General features: G+C 41.4%; 1 protein-coding gene across 1 annotated transcript; it reads right to left on the reverse strand.

Moving 5' to 3' along the window:
- Positions 1-926: 926 nt before the first annotated feature.
- Positions 927-3,067, reverse strand: LOC135982444 (uncharacterized). Its single transcript, XM_065589197.1, has 2 exons — positions 2,491-3,067; positions 927-1,496 (listed from the first exon to the last, which is right to left on the reverse strand). The coding sequence occupies exons 1-2, from the start codon at positions 3,065-3,067 to the stop codon at positions 1,021-1,023; spliced, it is 1,053 nt and encodes a 350-aa protein (XP_065445269.1). The 3' UTR covers positions 927-1,020.
- Between the last annotated feature and the right edge of the window lie 19,310 nt (positions 3,068-22,377).

A 22,377-nucleotide genomic window follows, 5' to 3' on the forward strand; every position in this document is an offset into this window, starting at 1 on the left:
CCGTCTCAAGGGGAGATGGAGAAGCTTACTGACTCGCTGTGATCTCAGCGAAACCAATATCCCCATTGTTATAGCAGCTTGCTGTGTGCTCCACAATCTCTGTGAGAGCAAGGGGGAGACCTTTATGGCGGGGTGGGAGGTTGAGGAAAATAGCCTGGCTGGTGATTACTCACAGCCAGACAGCCGGGCGATTAGAAGAGACCAGCGGGAAGCGCTGTGCATCCGGGAGGCTTTGAAAGCAAAGTTCCTGAGTGAGCAGGGTAACCTGTGATTTTATAGTTTGTGTACTGAGAAGCTAAACCTGCCCCCGTTTCTTTACCCAGGTAATGTTGACTATCCTATCCAGTTACATACCCCCTTCACCCCCCCTCCAACACACGTGTCGAAATAAAAATAGTTCTACTTTGTTAAAGCACACCGTTTTCTTTAATACTGTTTTAGCGGGAATTTTTTAAAACTGGGACGCAGACTGTGGTGCGGGGCGGGTCTAGTGTTGTGATGCGAATGCAGCTTCTAAACTCAAGGATTGACAGGCTCCGCTGCGGTGGGATGCTTGTTTCAACGGAGCCTGTCACCCCTCCTGATCGGGACTGTGTGTATGGGAGGTCTATTTGACTTTGTGGCAGGGGGAGGACGGTTACAGATCCCATGCTGTGTGGCTCTGTGATCCTGTCTAAGGACCGGCGCTTAAGATCTGTAACTGCCCTCCCCCGCCACAAAGTCACAGAGCAACCCACCCCCCCCAACATTACATCAAAACAACCTCCCAGACTAACCGGGGCAACTAGTCACTGCATCACTGCACTGTGTATGTGCCCTGCTGCTGTGCCTGCCCCCGACTATGTACCCTGCCAAAGGAGACTGTCCTGTCCAATTTCCAACCCCCTTTCCCCTCCTCCTCCAAAAGAACATGATTGAAACAGTAGTTAACAGAAACGAATTTTTTATTATCAACTACACATGGCATTGGGAGGTGAAACTTGGACGTGGGCTTGTGTCAGGCGGGAAGGAAAGAACTTTTCAAATTTTGGGAAATGAGAGCCTTCTGCTACTAGAGCTCTCTGCAGGGGTGGAGTGAGAGTTAGCAGGGACTCTGCCGCCTCTCCTTCTTTGCACTTTGGGTGAGGTGGGTATGGGACTTGGTGGCGGGGGAGGGCGGTTAGAGATGGACTGCAGCGGGGCTCTGTCCTCCTGCCTCCGTTCCTGCAGAACATCCACAAGGCGCCGGAGTGTGTCCGTTTGCTCCCTCAGTAGTCCAAGCAGCGTTAGAGTCGCCTGCTGGTCTTCCTGCCGCCACCTCTCCTCCCGATCCATGTTGGCTTGGTGCATTCGGGTCAAGTTCTCCCGCCACTGGGTCTGCTGTGCTGCCTGGGCTTGGGAAGAGGCCATAAGCTCAGAGAACATGTCCTCCCGTGTCCTCTTCTTCCTACGCCTAATCCGCGCTAGCCTCTGGGAGTGTGATTCCAGGCTAGGTTGTGAGACAGTCGCAGACGGGGCTGTGGAAATGGGAAAAAGGGAGTGAATTCCTCTGAAAGATAAATGTAGTTGTGAACAAAGAACATAGTCTTTCTCTGTGAACAAGACCATGCACAGCACCTTTCACATGCGCACTCAGCACAAGGTCGAATTCTCGGCCTTCGCATTCTGTGCCTGGGGTCTTGAACAGCACATTTGAGAAGCGAGGCAGCACAACGGAATTTCTGTTGCAGGCAGACATGGTAAGCCGTACACTTGTGGCAGTTTAAAACTTTTATATTACCACTGGCCTCATTTCACATTTAAATCAATGTCAGTCCCTGCTGCCAGCAATCCGGCAAGCGGGAACTCTGCCCCTGTCCCACCCCCTCGCGGCTGTCCCCGGGAACGATCCCTTTCGGCTGCCCCTCTCCCGCCTCCACCGCGTGGCTGCAAACCAGCGGTGACAGTTCTGTAAAGGAACGGGAAAGCAGTCCCAACACTAACATTCCCCTACCTAATTAAAAGCAGGTCACCATGGCCGACATCACCCTGATGAGGATCTCCGAGAGCGACAAAGAGAGAATGCTCCGGGAAAGCCTCCAAAGACCAGGGCCGTATGCCGCCCTGCTGTGCAGAGCAATGATCCCCGAGTACCTGATAATCTCGTGGCGCGGCAACGTGTCGTACTTCGGAGGACCCAATAAGGCCGCTCTCCCCAAGAACCTCATGCAACGGCTTTCAAGTTACCTCCAGGAGAGCTTCATCGAGATGTCCCAGGAGGATTACTGCTCTATCCCCGCACATATAGACCGCATTTTACTGTAGCTGCAGTAGCAGGGAATACACAGTAGAGCGGCTTGTGCAGGACAATCACTGAAAACCGGACATTGCTAGATTTCTTTTCAAAACTTGCACTGCCCCTTACTAAACCGTTAAGCGCCTAGGGCACACTAATCATGAACAACCCATTCTTTTAATTGTTAATATTCCTGTTTTGTTAAAAATAAATGTTTAGATGTTTACAACACTTACTGGCTGATCCTTCACCAGATTCTGTGTCCGGGGTAATGGCTGGGGACGCTTCGTAGGGGATCTCTGTAAGGGTGATGAAGAGATCCTGGCTGTCGGGGAAATCAGCGTTGTGAGAGCTGCCAACTGCCTCGCCCTCCTCATCTCCTTCCTCATCTTCCCCGTCCCCTAACATGTCTGAGGAACCGGCCGTGGACAGTATCCCATCCTCAGAGTCCACGGTCACTGGTGGGGTAGTGGTGGCGGCAGCACCGAGGATGGAATGCAGTGCCTCGTAGAAACGGGATGTCTGGGGATGGGATCCGGAGCGTCCGTTTGCCTCTTTGGTCTTCTGGTAGCCTTGTCTCAGCTCCTTGATTTTCACGCGGCACTGCGTTGCATCCCGGCTGTATCCTCTCTCTGCCATGTCTTTAGAGATCTTCTCGTAGATCTTTGCATTCCTTCTTTTGGATCGCAGCTCAGAAAGCACGGACTCATCGCCCCACACAGCGATGAGATCCAAGACTTCACGATCAGTCCATGCTGGGGCTCTCTTTCTATTCACAGACTGCATGGCCATCACTGCTGGAGAGCTCTGCATCGTTGCCAGTGCTGCTGTGCTCGCCACGATGTCCAGACAGGAAATGAGATTCAAACTGGCCAGACAGGAAAAGGAATTCAAATTCAAATTTTCCCGGGGCTTTTCCTGTGTGGCTGGTCAGAGCATCCGAGCTCGCACTGCTGTCCAGAGCGTCAACAGAGTGGTGCACTGTGGGATAGCTCCCGGAGCTATTAGCGTCGATTTCCATCCACACCTAGCCTAATTCGACATGGCCATGTCGAATTTAGCGCTACTCCCCTCGTCGGGGAGGAGTACAGAAGTCGAATTAAAGAGACCTCTATGTCGAACTAAATAGCATCGCAGTGTGGACGGGTGCAGGGTTAATTCGATTTAACGGCGCTAACTTCGACATAAACGCCTAGTGTAGACCAGGCCTAAGTTTATCACTTAATTAACTCCCCTAAATAAAAAACATATAGATCTGAGTAGCATTTTATTGTCCTTATTAGTATATCCCTAGTATAAAAGTTCCTAAGTATTAATAATCAATACACAACATTATAGATTTCTTTCCACTTTCTACAATTATATGTATGTATGTTTCATTTTTGAGAAGTGAAACAGGAATAAGGAAACTGTAATAAATGTAATATATTTAGAAATAAAATTATTTGCAAAATATAAACAGGTAACAAACTTACATTAGAAAACCTTGCCCTTGTGCATCAATATCTAATGTATTAGAATCTGAGCAAAACCCTTTGAGTTTAACAAGAAATCTATTCTTGTCACTGTTATCTTGTTAGTTAAATGTAACACCTCTGATTCTAGACAATCTGTTGGCTTACAGCATGTGCATAAAAGAGAAAATGAACAAAGGGGAGCAGTGGCTGGTGACTCCACTTGAGATATCTTTCGCCTTGGAGACCAAATATTGTGAAATTCTTAATAGTTAGTTTATGTCAAAGAGATATAACATGGTAACAGGAATTGCCAGACTAGATCAGATTAATGATGTATCTGATCCAGTATCCTGTCCCCAAGCATGACCAATACCAGATGTTCTAGAGGAAGGTGTAAAATCTGTATAATTCACAATTATACAATAACATGCTTATGGGGAAAGTTTCTTCCTAACCCAAGGCAGCTATTAGTTTGATGATGTCCTAAAGCGTGAAGGTTAATAATCCCATGTTCTTGTTTGTAACTGTGCCTGTTCTCATTACTCCCATAATGTCTAATCCTTTTTTGGAAATCTTTCCAAACCTAGACCTCAAATATTTGGGTTGGGAATAAGTTCAACAAGCTAATCAAGCATTGTGTAAAGAATACTTTCTTGTGCCAGTTTTACTTGGTTGCCTTTCAGTTTTGTAGCATTATGAGAAAAGGTAAAAAGGAACCTGTGCCCTTTGGTGATCTTCTGGGCAAGATACAAAAGACATCTCATTGAGAAGGTTTTCAGAAAACAAATGAAAGTATGTTTTCCCATAACGGTGAAAGGGTGGAAAAAAGTTTTTGTAGATGTTTGCCCACTGAGTTCTGATGGAAATAATTACTTAGTGCTGTTGGGACTTCATTGTGTTTTTTATGATAGAATGTTAGATAGGCATCTTTTTATTGTTTTAATCTGAATAATTAAATTATTTATTTTTCAGACCTCTATCATGTCACCTCCTATTGATTGCCTCTCTAAACAGAATAGTTCCAATCCTCTTAATCAGTTATGCTCAGATTTTAAAAGTAGGTGCAGACATGAAGTCCCTTGATTTTTCATTGCCTAAATTTAGACATCTTCCCAGGCTGGAAAACCATAAACAGAGGTGCACAAAATCAGTGGCCGCTTTTGAAAAGGTTAGCTCTGTCTTTCCAGACCTGAAACTGCCCTTCTCTTTATGGTACAACTTTTTTGTCATGGGATGACCACTACTGAACACAGCATATGAGATCCTCACCCCCATTCTGGCCTCTTTATGCTGGGGAAAAGAGCAAGAGCAGTGTAAAGGGACCCCAAAAGCCCTGATTCAGCCAAGATAAGGTCCCCCTGACATAGGCACTGTAGAGATAACCATAAGACTGCCTCCTGAGGACCCCCTCACAAGTCCTGGCATATGGAGTGTGCGGGGGTCAGGCTGGCACCCTCTACAGCTGCTTAGTAGTGGAGGTTCATTGACATGTATCTGTTGGGTTAGCATGGAATAGTATTGGCATGAGCAATGAGCTATTCCCTGCTCAATCCTTTCCTGCTCTCAGTCCTACCCAGAGAATTCCATGGAGACCCATCTTCACTGAGTCCCAGCAGGAAGGCATCTGCTGGGAGTAAAGGAGGGGAGACAAAGCTACAGAAGTGACACACACACCCACTCCTGTGTGGCCAGTAATCTGCCTCAGATCTACATCAGAATTTGCAGTTGTGGCTCTCCCCCTCTGTGAAGGGAAATGAACAGTGGATCTGTGTAGTCTTAGATCCACTGGCACCACCATTGCTCTATCTGAGTCTGCCCTCCAAACTGCCTGCATGCTGCGGTACAAGGACAGCTCTGCAGTACGTGGATGGGTAGATTCTTTGACTAGTTGTTCCTGACATCCTGCCTCCCTCTGGGAAGCAAAGCCAGTTCTGCTGCACCTTTTTTGCTCCCAAAGAGGTCAGTAGATGGAGGATTCACTCCATTTTCTGTGAGACTTTGAGAATCTTAAAATTATTCCAGTTCTGGTATTCAAGGCGTCTCATCTCAGCGGTCTCCTAAGGGAGGTGTCGAGCATTGGTCCAATCTCCTTTATTTTTCTCTTTGTTTGTCCTGGAACTCAGCTCATCAAAAGTTCTTTGAAGGGATTCCACATAAATTCAAAGTCTTCGGTATTGCTTTTTTGTTGTTGTTTTCACTGTGTATCACTTTCCCCAGAGGCATAATTTCTTTTGATGATATGATCCAGTTATCTTTGCTGGTTGGAGGCAGGGGACAGTAATTTTGCTTTCCAAATGATGGCAATGAATTTATGCTTCTGGAACTGCAACATGTACAAGTGTAGGGATAAATCAGGGCTAGTGCTGTTTGGGTGTGCTAGACAAAAGAGTATTTGGTTGACCTCAAGTGGAAGAGGCGGGGCCAAATTCTACTACCAGTTTAACCTTTGTAAAAATATGCAGGAACAACTGATTTCAGTGGAGTTACTGTGGATTAACATGGATGTGACTGAGGGCAGAATTTGGCTCAGTTTCTTTGGCCCCATTCCTGGTGATATGCTGAACATCCTCCACTTCTGTTGGTTTTGGTGTATTGGCTTTTTTCAGGAATGGCAGGAGATGCAAAAGCCATGAGGGGTGGGCAGGGCTTTATGTCAGAATGCACAGTTGTCACTGAGGCTGCAGATGTTGATCTGCAGAATGTGCCATTTTATTCTACTTAACTCTAGCATAATGTGACTGGAAATGCTTCACTTCTGATTGCTTTTGAGAGAGATGCAGAAAAGGTGTCTGTATCTGAGTAGCAAATTGGACGCTATGTCACTCAATAATACGTATTACTTAGTAACTAGAGTACATTAGCACCTCATCTGTAAAGTGGTTATGCTTTTGCCACTATAAAAGCAGATGTATTTCTCCATTGTACAGATTATCCTAATATCTGTTCTTTGTTCAGACTTGTGTATCTAGCAGAGAATTCATACATCATTACAATATACTATAAAACAAATTATTCCCCACTTACAAAGAAAGCTGTAAAAGAACATTATATTAAAAATATTTAAACAGGCAACCCTTTGTAAATTCTTAGTTAGGCTGTCTAAGAATAGTATTAATTTTCTGCCAGTAAAAGCCTTTACAAATATAGTACTTCAATAGTTATAATTTTTCATTAGCATTTCCATTTGAATCACATTCTGTTACAAAACAAATGACATGTATTGCATCTACTGTGAAGTTATTTTTCATGCACACAAAAACTGCAGTGCACTGTGACTACAGTGAAGTGAGCCCAGCTGTTCAAATCTGGGCACACAAAATTAGATACCTAAATCCACATTTAGGCATGTAAAGATCTGATATGTTTTCAGAGGTGCTGAGTGTGCTGGAAGGTATTCACAGAGTTAATACTGTACATTTAAACTAGGGATAAGGGAATAGTATTAACTATGCTAGTTACTTCAGAGATAGCACTATATACAAATTTTTCACCTTGCTCCCCTCAACGCCCTATAAGCTTCTCTGTTCTCCTTGCTCCTGACTTCATCACAGTTCATTGACACTGAGCATGCATCTCCCATTGAAGTGTAATGACAGCTGTGGGTGGTCAGCGTCTCTTAAAAATCAGGCCAGTTAAGTCATGCACGTTTGGACAGTTGGACCGTTTATATATAGAATTTGGTGGTAAGTGTATGAATACAGTTATGATTCAAAGGTACAAGCTCTAAAACCCACTTCAAGACAGAGTTTCAAAGCAATGATTTCCAAGTTGGTTTAAAAGTAGGCCAAATGAATTCCTCCATAGCTATTAATAATCCCTACCGTTACAGTTACTAGTCAAAGCTGGTCTCTTAGGATTTTTTACAGAAGTTAACTCTAGATAATTCTCTACAGGGCTTGAATAACAAACAAAAATAGGTTCATGATCTCTATATGGTTAGACAGGAGACAAACGTAATTGTAAAATGAAGTTCCCTGAGACCTTGTTCCTTTCCCCTAGACATTTTTATCATATGCACATACGTGGGAATTTTAAAGGTTACATTTTTAAATGTCATGCTTAAATTGTATCTCATTGTTTCAAGAGGCATGTAACAAACTAAGTATCAGATTCTTCCTTTCAAAGCTTAATTCAAAGGGGCTTGGAAAAAATATTTACTAATATGCTGAAGGTTTTGTTTTCGCAAAGACAAATTAAACGTAGGAAGCTGAAAATAAGTGAATGCTAATACCTGAAGAAGTGTTTTTTTACCCACGAAAGCTTATGCCCAAATAAATCGGTTAGTCTTTAAGGTACCACTGGACTCCTTGTTGTTTTTGTGGATACAGACTAACACGGGTACCCCGATACCTAATAAATGCATTCACTTGCTTCACACTTTTCAGTGTGTATATGTTTAGTCACTAGGGGCTGCATACTTTTTTTTAGAGCTAGAACAAAAATATTAAAGATTTTAAATATTAAAGATGAAAGATAATACTCATACTTCCAGTATCAGTTGTGTAAATTAGGCACTGTTTAATGGGATGAGTGGAGCAGTGCTACCCCAATGAACTCCTGGAGGCATTCTGGCAACTCCTCTGCTGGTTGGTGTATGGGTGAGCGGAGCCATTGCCTCCCATTTGCCTGCTCCCTTCTACACCCATTCAGGGCACCACACACTCCAGCAAAGTAATATAGCAGTTGCTGCACTTCTCAGAGTGAAGGAGCTGCACTTTTCCTGGCTCTTAGGTAGACAGTGCTTCTTATGATCTCCCTCCCCACTGTGCACCCTCATAAGAGCCAGGCAGTAACTCATGCTAGAGGCTAAATTATATCTTTTCCACAAGCCCTGTGGAAAGAACAGCATATAGTTGTACTGCCTCAAGGCCAGACCAGGTACTAGACTGATGCACTCACAGTCTGGTTTCTAGTTAGCTCCTCGTTTGGAGATAGAAGGTAGTAATCCTTGCTAGCTATAAAACTAACAGGTTACTTCCTCAGGTGTGTCTGCTCCGTTGTGCTGGCCAAGTCTCCATGCATTTTCTGTCCACCAACTGTTCAGGAAAGGGAGTAGCAACTAAACAGAGGCTTCTTGTGCTGTTACCTACAATATGGGTAGCCAGAGCAGGGGAGACAGGGAGCATCTTGTACCTTCTAACTTCCAAGTGCAGGTGCATTAGCCGCAGTACAATCTGGTCCTAGATTAGTAACAAAAAGCTCCTTTTTGTAAGCAAATTCTGTCACAACCAGATCACTAAGCTAATTTGTGAGCAACTTTAAGAAATTGTATAGCTTTGGCAACTCGGGAACCCTGTTAATATTTTTTATACTTCTGATCTGCATCTGTGTGATTTCATTAACTGATAATTGGCTTTGATGTGGAATGTAGAAGGAGATAAATGGCTCATGAATCAATAAGTGACGAGATCTCAAACTGAGTCTTTTATTGATTCTTATCTCCAATTTACTCTGCATCAAGTTTAATTATAGCTATTAGACTCCATTTGTTTGAAAAAATTCCATGCAAACATTTGCATCAAGTATGTTTAGTGCTATTATACTCCATTTGTTTTAAAGTTAATTATCTCTTGAGCTGGGAAAACTGCTACAGAAATTCATAACAGCTTTCTGAGAAATTAACTGTATATCACCTTAAATGTTAGTGTTAGGTATTTGACTGGGTTCAAGCATATAGTTCAAACTACTTTCCCCTTGGACAGGTGTCTTTTAATACAGACAGCAGCACTTTTGCATAAATAGTTGCAGTTTTTAAAGAAGTTTGACAAAAATATTCTGCTTAAAAACCAATCTATTTGTTTATTTTGTGTGTTGTAAATTATTATCATTACACTCCATTAAAACATCAGTTAGAAGCACCAGCACCTGCCACAAACATGGTACTATATCTTCAATGCTTTAATCCAATAGCAGTTTTATATAATATAGTCCAGATCATTCTCAAACTCAGTAAGAATCATATCATATGAAGTTACTTCCAAATGATTGCTTGAGGTAGAGTTGGGACATGGTGGAAGGAGATGTGCTTCTGTGCCCAAACATAGTGGATATACTAGAATCTAAGTGCCTCAACATTCGCTCTGGGATACCTGGCAGCAAGGCTCCTATTTACAATTTTCTGTGCACTTAGAAATTCATTTGTGTTTTATAGGATAATATACTCTATAGCTGAGGCTCAAATATTTTCTCTTATAGTGTTACCACTTCTTAAGACGACAGCCTTGTGTGGGCCAACTCTCTTCACAACATTCCAGTCCTAGCTTATTTGACTCCCTGTCTAGGACTCATAAAGGTATATATGGGGATTCTGAATCAAGAAGGGTGGAACCAAGCTACCCCTACTTCTGTCTTGTTTAACTTCACCATTTAAAGGGCTACTCTTTTTTAAATTGGCTGTTTTATAGCTATTAAGACCAGGTTCAAAATCAGTTAAACTCAGTGGGAGTTTTTCTGTTCATTTCAGGGCTTTGGATCAGGCAATAAGTATTCTTACCTATGCTGATATAAATCAAGACTAACTCCATGATTCTGATGGCATTACACCAATGTAACTGTGAAAAGTATTTGGTTTGTATCTTTGTCTGGTTAAACACTTTTTCACTTGACCTTTAAAGATGTCAATTGTTTTGGATTGACTATGAAATACAAGAGGAAGTACCAAAGTTCCTTAAAATGTTTAGTCAAAATGTTTTTAAAAACTTTTTGATAAAATGGGAATTTTCACAACACACAGACAAAACAAACAAACAGAAAAAATCTTACTAATTCTGATTTTTGTTGAAAAAGCAAAATCCACAACATTGTCATTGCTCTTTCTTTTGACTATATTAGGTTTGAATTTCCATTTTCTAAGGATGCCTATTTGGTTTGGATAACCTCTTGAACCTTACCTATAATATTCTGGGTTTTCTTGCTTTCCTATTTAAGAAATGTATATACCATCTCTGTTATGAAGTTCTTAAGTATCTTCGATACTGAATCTAAGGATTTTAGTTTTAATTTTTGCTATAAATTCTTTTTGATTAGCTTTCCTAGTTTTCAAATTCCTCTGTCTAGCATAACTATAATTTTTGATGCAATTCCCCTCCCATCTCCCCAAACGTTGAACTTAAATGGTAGTGACTACTGTATAATTAGTGGATCAACTTTGGTTACTTCTTGAACCAACTTCTATGTGTTACTTTGGAATAAGTCAAGAGTAGCCTTTCCTTTTATGTATTGTAAAAATAGCTTTTCCAAAAAGCAGTTATTTAAGGTATTGAGAAATTGTCTCTCTAAACCTTGTTCTGTTGTGACTTTTGACCCATTTATATGCTGTCAGTTGAAGTCATCCACTAATATTTTTTATTAGTCTTAGCTACCTCTTTGATCTCCCTCTGCATTGTGCACTCGATATCTTTCTCCTCATCAAGAGGCCAATAGTATAGCAACTAATATAGCTGTATTCTTATGACTTGTAATTGGAATCTGTATAGATACTACTTGTATTCTTGGACAGATACCTTTGTTTCTATATGACTATGGGCATTTGTGTTAATAGGCACTGCCCAATTGTAGTGTGAACAAAAACCAGTTCACATGAGTGTTCCTGATTTATAATTCATGAACATGTTCAAGAATAGTCTTCCTCACTGTTCCTTTAGCTCTATTGTGTAAGGGGTCTAAGCTCACAAGTGATTCATGAAAATATAAAAACTGCCTGCTTGCCTCATTGTCATCACCCCCCATTCCAGATCAGAACTATTCTACCAGAGCTGAAAATACGGTCCTGTGTCTGTCTTTGACAGCTTACAGTAAATTATATCCAGGCTTCAGGAAAGCTTTATGTTTAAAGCTCTGAAATTTCAGAAGCTGAAATATCCTGAGACTGCTGATATAATAGATAACAGGTTTGTAAGCTATGGGAATAGTTGTTAGATTTCAAAGTTCAGCATATGACAGGTGGCTGCTGAACCATTCCATGAATATTTTGGCCCTACAACTGATCCATTCAGCTGTCCTTAGATGACTTTCAGCGTGTATTTTTTCCATACTTAATAATATAGGCCCCAATCCAGCAAAACAGTGAAGCACCATCATGGGAACAGATTTATATTTGCATCATGGGACTACGCAGGCGCTTCACTGTTTTGCTGGATTGGGGACTTAACTTTCAGAGTGCATTTTTTACTCATGATAATGTAAATCCCCAATCCAGCAAAAATGTTAAGCACCTGCGTAGTCCCATGATGCAAATATAAATCTGTTCCGATGATGGTAGTTAAGTGCTTTGCTGGATTGGGGCCGATATTATTAAGTGTGGAAAAAATGCAGGCTGAAAGTCACCTAAGGACAGCTGAATGGATCAGCTGTAGGACTAAAATGGGACTACTCACATTCTGGCTGCTGGTCAGGGCCAAAATCATAATTTTTAACTGCAATATGCTTGTTCATAAGTATAACAAGAAAGTCACTTCCAGAGTTTTTTTTTTCTGCAGTTCTGTACTGACTATGGCCTTATTCAGGAAAGTACCTTTATTGAGGAAAATTGTGCACATCTATTAAAGTCATGTTGAAGTCAAGCAGGTGCTTAAATATTTTCCTCTGTTTTAAGCCCCAACTATGTGAAATTTTTATCAAGAAAATATTTTTTCAGTGCTTCTATGACAGTGCAGCATTTTGTGCTTTATTTTCCGTACTAGAAAAATGTTGTTGAAGTGGAGCATGGAATTTTTCCACTGGTTAGATGATGATTATGGAAATTTAAATCCAGCTGTTCCTGGTGCATTTTTGAGATGAGTTGCTTGGGACTGATTATATGCTCTTGAGTCTAGTTCTCTGATTTGCTCAGATACCACATGTGCTCAGGAAGGGTCAGCAAAAGCCATTTTGGTTGTTTCTCTGAGGAACAGACTCTAGTTAAATCACTATCAATAAGCTAGGTAAAAATGTGTGTTGGCTGTGCTGCAAATTGCAATAATAATTATGCAGGCTGATAAGCTATAACTTATTACCACTATACCTGTGAATAACATTAGATTGCATTTTTGAGTATCTTTAGGCAATCCATTAATTGCAAGCATGTACAATAAAATTCCAATGCTGCAGTTACTCTGTGTGGTGGTTTTATTCTAATATAATAAATGGCGATATACCTATCTCATAGAACTGGAAGGGACCCTGAAGGGTCATCAAGTCCAGCCCCCTGCCTTCACTAGCAGGACCAAATTCTGATTTTGCCCCAGATCCCTAAGTGGCCCCCTCAAGGACTGAGCTCTCAACCCTGGGTTTAGCAGGCCAATGCTCAAACCACCGAGCTATAACTCCCCCCACTGATTTAAGTGGGCCAGGTTGTGGGAATAAACATATACATGGAAGTACATTTTTGCAGGATGGGGTCCTTAAATTACACACCCTTTCAGGCAAGTAACTCATCTTCATGCTTATCTTTAAAAAATTTAGCAAACTGTTTGAATTATACAAACAATAGTAATACTGTTTTACAAAAGGAACACACAGAGCACAGACTAGAAAACCTCTACAGGACCAGCAGTACTTCAGACATAGAACAAGGAACAATCTCATTATTTATGCAGTTGGGAAATGGCTGCATTTTCCTCTTTTTACCATTATTTCTTTGTAAGACGGTAGTATCATGGGCAACCACCTGTGAGAGCTGCCACATATCCTATAGACAGCCACCCTCTGAGACTTGTTTTGTTGTGCATGTGCCATTCATTCAATGATTGAAATCTGCCTTGTTTAATCCTTTTTTCAGTATCCATCCAGGCAATTTACTGGATCTCGGTCTAAAGCCTGAACACCTATGCCTACAGGCTGCTGCCCCGTTGAATACCTCTTTGCTCTATAGTTGGGAATCAACTGGAAGTTAACATATTTAACATTATAAGTAAGCATCATGTTAAAGTTAAAGGTTTATATTTAGGAAACTGAATCCTGAGGAAAGTCTTCTCTTCTTAATTGAGTTATCAGAGCAATTCCCCGACAAGGTGCAAGAGCAGTAGTAGCATTATTGGCAGAGGTTATTATACAGGTGGGAAAGAACAATTTTGGCTTTTGGAGAGAAGCGGGAGGGCTAAACTAGCACGTCATCACAATGAAGCAAAGGTAGGACCAATTTGCCGGTGACAGTGGATAGGACATGAGTGGAACGCACAAGACTTGAGTTCTGTACCTGGGCACTCACTGTGGTGTGACCTTAGCAAGTCTCTTTATCTCTCTGTACTTCATTTTCTACTCCTAGCATTTGTCTGTCTTGTCTATTTAGAATGTAAGATCTTCATAGTAGGGACTGTCTCTTACTATGTGTTAGTACAGTACCTAGCACAACAGGACCTTGATCTTGGTTGGGTCTTGTAGGTGTTACTGTCATACAAATAAATAATAATATAAACTGATACAGTACTTTAATGTTTTTCATGCTTCTAATATCCTGTTTTTACTTTGCTTTTTTATTTTTATCCAATGTTCTAATAGTAATTGTATCATTTCTATTTCAAATGCTACAGCAGACATTATCAGAATAATCAAGTTCAACTAGATGCACTCCACTAGACCAAAGAATGAGAGCCAGTCTATTAATAATTAGTTTTATTCACTCCATTGAGGTGTTCAGCAGTCCTAGAGATACAATACAGATTGACCAATTCTCATTTCTGATTTCTCTGACTCATTCTGCCCCAAAAGGAAAATTCCTCAGTCCTGAGCACACAGTGAATTTCATTTCAGGTTACCCCTAAAATCTTCATGCAGTTAAACGATTACAGCTTTTTTCTTCTATAGTTGTTGTTCAATGATTATTTAGTAATCATGAGAAGAGTAGAAATATCATAGCTGAAGTCACCAGATGAAAGTTATCCAGTTTATTCTGAAGTAAGTTTTATATCAACAGTGTTTCCTCCAGCATTAATACCAATTGTACTGTTAAGCTTCTTAAGAAAATCCACAAAAGTTTTGCTAACGGAGTACTTTAAAATATCCATTATAGGTATTTTTGCAAATTTTCCTGTCCGCAACCCTTATGGAAAAGTCCTATAGAATTTAATAAAAGCTGACATCCTTTCTGAAGGCTTTTTTAAAAAAATCCCGTAGAATTCAATCTTGAATTTTATAGTGTGGTTCAAAACAAAACAACTATAAAAAGGACATCATTCTCTATCTCAAAAGTGGCCTCAACTTTGGATGTCTCAACTTTTAGTGGGCCCTAGTATAGATATTGAGGTTGGGATTGGCAAAAGCACTCAGAATTTACCTAACCCCGTTATCACTGGTGTCAATGGGAGTTTTATGCTGATTTCAATGGGAGCAAGGCTAGGTCACCACTGAGCAATTGTGAAAATCCCACCTTATGGCAAAGTTGCCACCCCAGAATGTCTTCTTCTGGCTGGATGTGGCATTGCAACATCTTGATTCAGTTTGTCCCACCTTCTTTTGGTCTACTCTGACCATACGAGTATCCTGGCTGTCCAGGCATGCCACTGTGCAAAGTCCTACCCTGTCCAGGGCCCCAGGGTCCTTTATAAAAGTCCAAAAGAAATATAAACCAAACCAAACTTTCAGTCTGGCTGGGCTCAGCTGACAGCCACCTCATCACAGTCATGCCTCTGCTGCTCTATACTGTCCTCCTGTCTAACCAAAGGCTTCTGTACCTCAATCAACCCCCTGGCCCAGGGGCTGGCACACTACTCCCTTTACTGAGGGATTCAGGCACGTTACAACTCCTCAGAACCCCAGCCTCCAGTCTGGCTTCCAGCTCACCCCTGGGAGTAGGCTCTGCTTCTCAACCTTCTTTCAGGCTGCTCCCCAGACAGGGGGAATGGAACTTTCTCCTCTCTCCAAGTGGCCTCACCCAGCTCTTTATGGCAACTAACCTGGCTCTCCCACAGCTGAGCTCTTTTTCTAATTAGGGTTGGCCTACCCTCCAGGTGCAAGCAGGCAAATTAACTGGCATCTCAGGACCATGTTAACTTTTTTCCACTCTATGTGGTGCAAACACACCATCACAAACCCCTACAATTTTCAAAACTAGGTTGCTAGAGTATAACATCTAAGTCCATTTTGGGCATTGTAGCAAGGCCTGCTCCCGGCCCCTCCACAAACACAGTCAGAGACCAACTGAAGTGCAGCACCCGTGTCCTTTTATTGTTTGTGTCCCTTCCCACCTCCTACTATTTACAGAGACCAACATTCCTGGAGACTACTAGCTTCCCAGCCAGTAGGGATCCAGAGCCCACGCTCCTCCCTTTCCTGTCTCCTCCTGCTTCCTGTCTCTTTTCCAGCTTTATAGGGCAGGCTGGCTGAACAGACCTGCAGGTGGATCCACTCTGGTAATTAGGGCGTGGCCCTTCAGCCAGCCCAACTAATACCCTTCTTCCTCTAGAACAGGGCTAACAGGGGCCTGGCTTGTTTCTCCTAGCCAGCACCCTGTTACAGGCACCTAAATAAAACATGTCTAAGGCTGGACACCCAAAATTTTAGGTACTCAAAATCAGAGTCTGCTTTTGAAAATTTAGGCTTATAGTTCTTTAGAATAGTTTCCACAGAACCCTATCAGTTTTATCTATGTTCAATTTGATAGGACTTTTCCACTAAGGGAAATCAGTGAGCACTAAGACCCAACTTACCTATGAAACTAGCAGTCCTGAATTTATGCTGTAACTATTCTGAAGTACTCTCATTCATGGGCTTCTAAACTGCCCATTTTATTTTCCTTTATAATACCAAAATCAATTGGCAGTGCCTCTATTTGTTTGCCAGAGACCTGAAATCAAAAGGTGTGTTCAGGCTCAGATCTACTAACGGTGCTGGAGAAATGTTGAATCTGTGAGGTTTGTTTCTTTGCTGTCTTTGAGAAATACTGTGCACTATTAGGACAAGAATAGATCCACTCTTTGATATGCCTTTTCAGGAATTTTTCTTGTATGTGAGTAAAAGGTTGCTTCCTCACCCCTCCAAGCAGTCTTTCTGCCTTTATTTCTTCTAAATAGCATTCCTTGCCATGGACTAACTTGTGTAACACATTTCACATACTCATTTAAACTGGTCAACTTGGAGAGCCTGTGGAATGTCCCCCAGGCTGTAGGGGACTGAAGCGGAAGAGCAGTTGCACACAGCCTGCATACTGAGGAAATAGGCTGCATAAAGGATCAGAGACTGATGTCATATTGATGGTGGGACTGGGAAAGGCACTAGATCCACACATACATAGAATCAGTGGTTGGGAGCCCCCTTATAGAGGGTGCAGCAGGGATGGAACCTACATTCCTGCCCAGTCTGGAATAATGGTCATGGATGAGAAGTGGGAAAGTCTTGTCATGCACCTATGAGTGCTGGATTCCATCCCTACACTTGATGGATAGCCTTACAAAAGGCCTATTAACTTGTAGGGTAGATAGATGGATGAGGAATGGGTCTAACTGCACAAAAGGCCAAGAAAATCACAGCTTCTTGGGGTGCTTTTGCAAATCCAAACCCATGCCCCATGCTGCAGAGGAAGGGCGGAAAAACCCAGGATCTCTGCCAATCTGACCCAGGGGAAAATTCCTCACTGACCCCAAATATTGTGATCAGTTAGACCTATGAGACATAGCTGGGAAAGAATTCTCTGGAGTAACTCAGAGCCCTCCCCATCTAGTGTCCCATCTCTATCAGTTGGAGATTTTTGCTACTGGCAGTTGCCAGTGGGCCATATGCCATTGTAGGCGAATTGTCCCATCATTCCATCCCGCCATAAAATTATCAAGCTCAGACTTGAAGCCAATTAGGGTTTTTGCCCCCACTGATCCCCTTGGAAGGTTGCTCCAGAACATCATTCCTCTGATGGTTAGAAACCTTTGCCTAATTTCAACCCTAAACTTGATTTTGGACAGTTTATATCCATTTGTTCTTGTGTCCACATTGGTGCTTAACTTAAATAACTCCTTTCACTCTCTGGTATTTATCCCTCTGATGTATTTATAGCCCACAAATCTCCCCTCAGCCTTCTTTTGGTTAGGTTAAACAAACCAAGCTCTGAGTCTCCTTTCATAAGATAGGTTTTCCATTCCTCGGATCACCCTAGCAGCCATTCTCTATACCTGTTCCAGTTTGAATTAATCTTTTTTAAAAAAACATCGGAGACCAGAATTGCACATAGTATTACAGATGAGTTCTCACCACTGCTTTGTATAATGTACTAACACTTCCCTACAGGAAATACCTCCCCTGATGTATCCTCAGACTGTATTAGCCTTTTCAACAGCTGCATCACATTGGTGGCTCATGGTCATCCAGGTCTTTTGCCTCCTCTCTGGCTTCCAACTGATAAATCCCTAGTTTACACCAAAAAAATCTTGTTGTTAGTCCCTAAATGCATGACCTTGCACTTAGCACTATTAAAGTTCATCCCATTTCTATCACTCCTGTTTACAAGGTCATCCTGATCTTCTTGTATGATATTCCGGTCCTCCTCCATATTGGCAATTCCTCCCAACTTTGTGTCAATCTCAAATTTTATTAGCACATGCCCATTTTTTGTGCCAAGGTCAGTAATAAACATGTTAAATAAGATTGGTCCCAAAACCAGTCCCTGAGGAATTCCATTAGTAACCTCCCTCCAGCCTGACAGTTCACCTTTCAGTATGACTCAGTTCCTTATCCACCTTTCAATTCTCATATTAATCCCCATCTTCTCCAATCCTTCTGATTCTTTTACCTAAATTCCTCAAAGGAGCTATTGCTCTGGACTGACTCCCACACACATTGGCTTGGTCACTCTCTTGACCTGGCTTTAACCAATTGGGGCTACTATAAGGTGGGTGCATAATTGGCTGGATAACCATACTCAGAGAGTTGTTATTAATGGTTCCCAATCCTGCTGGAAAGGCATAACGAGTGGGGAACCGCAGGGGTCTGTTTTGGGACCGGCGCTGTTCAATATCTTCATCAACGACTTAGATATTGGCATAGAAAGTACGCTTATTAAGTTTGCGGATGATACCAAACTGGGAGGGATTGCAACTGGTTTGGAGGACAGGGTCATAATTCAAAATGATCTGGACAAATTGGAGAAATGGGCTGAGGTAAACAGGATGAAGTTTAACAAAGACAAATGCAAAGTGCTCCACTTAGGAAGGAAAAATCAGTTTCACACATACAGAATGGGAAGAGACTGTCTAGGAAGGAGTACGGCAGAAAGGGATCTAGGGGTTATAGTGGACCACAAGCTAAATATGAGTCAACAGTGTGATGCTGTTGCAAAAAAAGCAAACATGATTCTGGGATGTATTAACAGGTGTGTTGTGAGCAAGACACGAGAAATCATTCTTCCGCTCTACTCTGCTCTGGTTAGGCCTCAGCTGGAGTATTGTGTCCAGTTCTGGGCACCGCATTTTAAAAAAGATGTGGAGAAATTGGAAAGGGTCCAGAGAAGAGCAACAAGAATGATTAAAGGTCTTGAGAACATGACCTATGAAGGAAGGCTGAAAGAATTGGGTTTGTTTAGTTTGGAAAAGAGAAGACAGAGGGGACATGATAGCAGTTTTCAGGTATTTAAAAGGGTGTCATAAGGAGGAGGGAGAAAACTTGTTCACCTTAGCTGCTAAGGATAGAACCAGAAGCAATGGGTTTAAACTGCAGCAAGGGAGGTCTAGGTTGGACATTAGGAAAAAGTTCCTAACTGTCAGGGTGGTTAAACACTGGAATAAATTGCCTACGGAGGTTGTGGAATCTCCATCTCTGGAGATATTTAAGAGTAGGTTAGATAAATGTTTATCAGGGATGGTCTAGACAGTATTTGGTCCTGCCATGCGGGCAGGGGACTGGACTCGATGACCTCTCGAGGTCCCTTCCAGTCCTAGAATCTATGAATCTATGAATTACTGCTCCATTTCTAACATTTCCATCAAACAGTTCATTCTTTCTCACGTCCTTCAATATTTTCACCCCCTTTCTTATCCTTCCACTCAGTCAAGCAAACTTTCAGTGATCTCCAGTCCATCAACATCTATGATTTCTTTACTTCTCCCAGCTTCCTGTACCAACAGCCTGCCTTTCCCTCTATATCATGGTTTCCATCCTGAACTCCACTCCAGACATGACACCGTTGCTTCTCTCTCACACTACTCAGTCCCTCCCAGACTTTGCTCATTGTTCTTATCTGCTTTCTCTGCTCCTGTTCCCATAACTTTGCCACTGCAGAACTCCACTCCAGAGGACATGCAAATGTCTTCCAGAAGTTATTTTTGTCTGTATTCTATTCCATCATTTTCTTGACATCCAAATAAATTTCTTTTCCTTGATTGATTCCTGTGTCTATAACCCCTATTGATCCTTATCCACCTTTGGATCCCTCCTCAAGTTCTAGTCCCTTCTTCCTCCTACTTCTCAGCCCACAATCACACCATGTTTTTTCCACAAAAGATAATCAATGCAATGCAACAGATTCTCTCCCCACATTTCCTCCCCTTCTCCTTCATCCCTCCTTCATTACTGGATGCTTTCACCCTGACCCCCAACTCTGTCCTTTCTTCCAACCAATTGAGGGAAAATGGTTGATATGCTCTCCTATAGATTGTTCCACTACAGAGAGGAGGAGTAAACTTTTCAAGAGTGCCTAAGTGACTTAGGAGCCTTAGTCCCATTTTTAAAAATTCTTTAGGCTCCTAGAGCCAGATTTTCAAAGGTATTTAGATGCCTGAAGATGCACATAGGCACCTTGTAGGATAACCTGCTTAGCACTTTTGAAAATCCCACTAGATGCCTATATATCTTTGAGGATCTAGACCAAGAAACATAAGTCACATTGAAAGTCAAATGTCACATAGATGCTTTTGAAAATGTTACCCAAGATCTCAATAAGAGCAACTCAAAAGTGTCATCTTTTTGTATATTTTTGGCACAGAGCTCACACTAAGCACAGATAAAATATTGATAGCTACAGGTGATAGCTTGCCATGCCTTTTAATATCCCTGGAATATTTTACCCAAACTGCATGTCTCATACCCACATTGTGTAAATTCTGTAGATCTTAACTGCTGATAGAACAACTGTGACAAAATTTGCAGACATTTGTTACATGGCCTGTCAGACAAATTTGGGTTTTACTGACATGCCTATTTTTTTGAAATCACTTCTTTTCTCAAATATAAATTGTATTTCATAAAACATAGATATAAAACAATTTCATACTTAGTTGGAACAAGCACCCGACCAGGAACTCTAATATAATCATTACAATGAAAAGTAAAATTTAAAAATGCAATATCAAATTTGAGTTCAAATATGAATCCTTCCATATCAACTTAAATGTCTCTGGATGACCCCTGAGTTGATATGGGATATGATATAATATATGTTCAAATGGGGAACTATAAGTATGAATAGATTGAAAGTAAAGTTTTGGACTTCTTGGGGATGAAAGTTTACACTAGACATGATTTCGAGCTGCAAAATTCATATCTGGTTCCAGATTTGGAACACCCTATAGCTGGTGGCTTTCAGTCCATTATTAGGACCTTTTACAAAATTCAGATCCAGACTCTGATTCTGAATAACCTCAAAGTTTAATGTTGTTTAGATTCTAGGTGGTTTGGGTCCCCCCCCCAAGGCTCAAATCTAGTTTGCATCTTGTTCAAAAGCCAGTAATGATTCAGAGGAAGGTCACAAACAGTAACTGTGACTATTTTGGCATTTTAACACTGTTGTATCTTAAAATGAGCATTTTCTTGGAAAATAATAGCTGTGTGAGACTAGAATGATAATCCGCTGCCTATCTGATTCTGATCTCTGTAATCACTAGCATAGTATCTTCCCTCATCCTAGTTTAAAAGAGAAATTCATGTTTGCTGCACAATGACACTAGACACTTGAAATGTCAAAAAAAAAAAAAAAGAGGAGGTGTAATTAGTTTTACAATGAAGTATTAATGCTTTTATGTGTTCTGGCAATTTGTTATTAGTTAATTATTATAATCAAAATGATTTTAATGTATATAGGTAAAAGGGGCTGATTTTAGCTAGGCACTGCTAGAAAAATGTTATTTTGAGCTCAGTGGCAATATTTGCTGTGAGAAGAAGCTTAAGGTGTAATTAAAGAAGATTTTGTATACACTCTGACCTTCTGTCCATTAGAAATAAATAAATGTGATCAATACTAACCCTAATTGCCCTGAAAAACAATCTTATGAGATTTCTGTTTGGGTAAGGGGAAGATTATTGTTAACACTAATGAATATTCTGTGGGGGTTTGGATCTGCCCTTCACTGCCCTTCATTACTGCTGTACTTTCATTACTGACCCTTCGCTGTCATGGCAAAGATCTTAGAAGTCTCTGGACACCAATTGTAGTGTCACATATTTCACCAATGAGTAAGTAAATGTAAGAGTGCATCAGGTCAAGGGGTTAGAGGAATATGAGCTTCAGAGCCATAGCCAGAACCCATCCAATTTAGATTTGTTTAAATTCAAGTGAATTGACAGGCTACAGAGGTCTCCTCTGACTCTCGCTAATTCCGAATGCCTTGAGTCATCATTTTCTATTAGACCTGGGCAAGTTGTTTTACTGAACAATATATTCAATGCATTTTGCCCCTTTTTTCTGTTTCTGTCTGAATTGTTCACACACAGATTTTGATTTTTATGGAATTGTTTAGAAATTATTTGACAAATATTTCATGTGAACATGAAACT

This window comes from Chrysemys picta, chromosome 3 (assembly GCF_011386835.1).
Source record: "Chrysemys picta bellii isolate R12L10 chromosome 3, ASM1138683v2, whole genome shotgun sequence".
NCBI lineage: Eukaryota > Metazoa > Chordata > Testudines > Emydidae > Chrysemys > Chrysemys picta.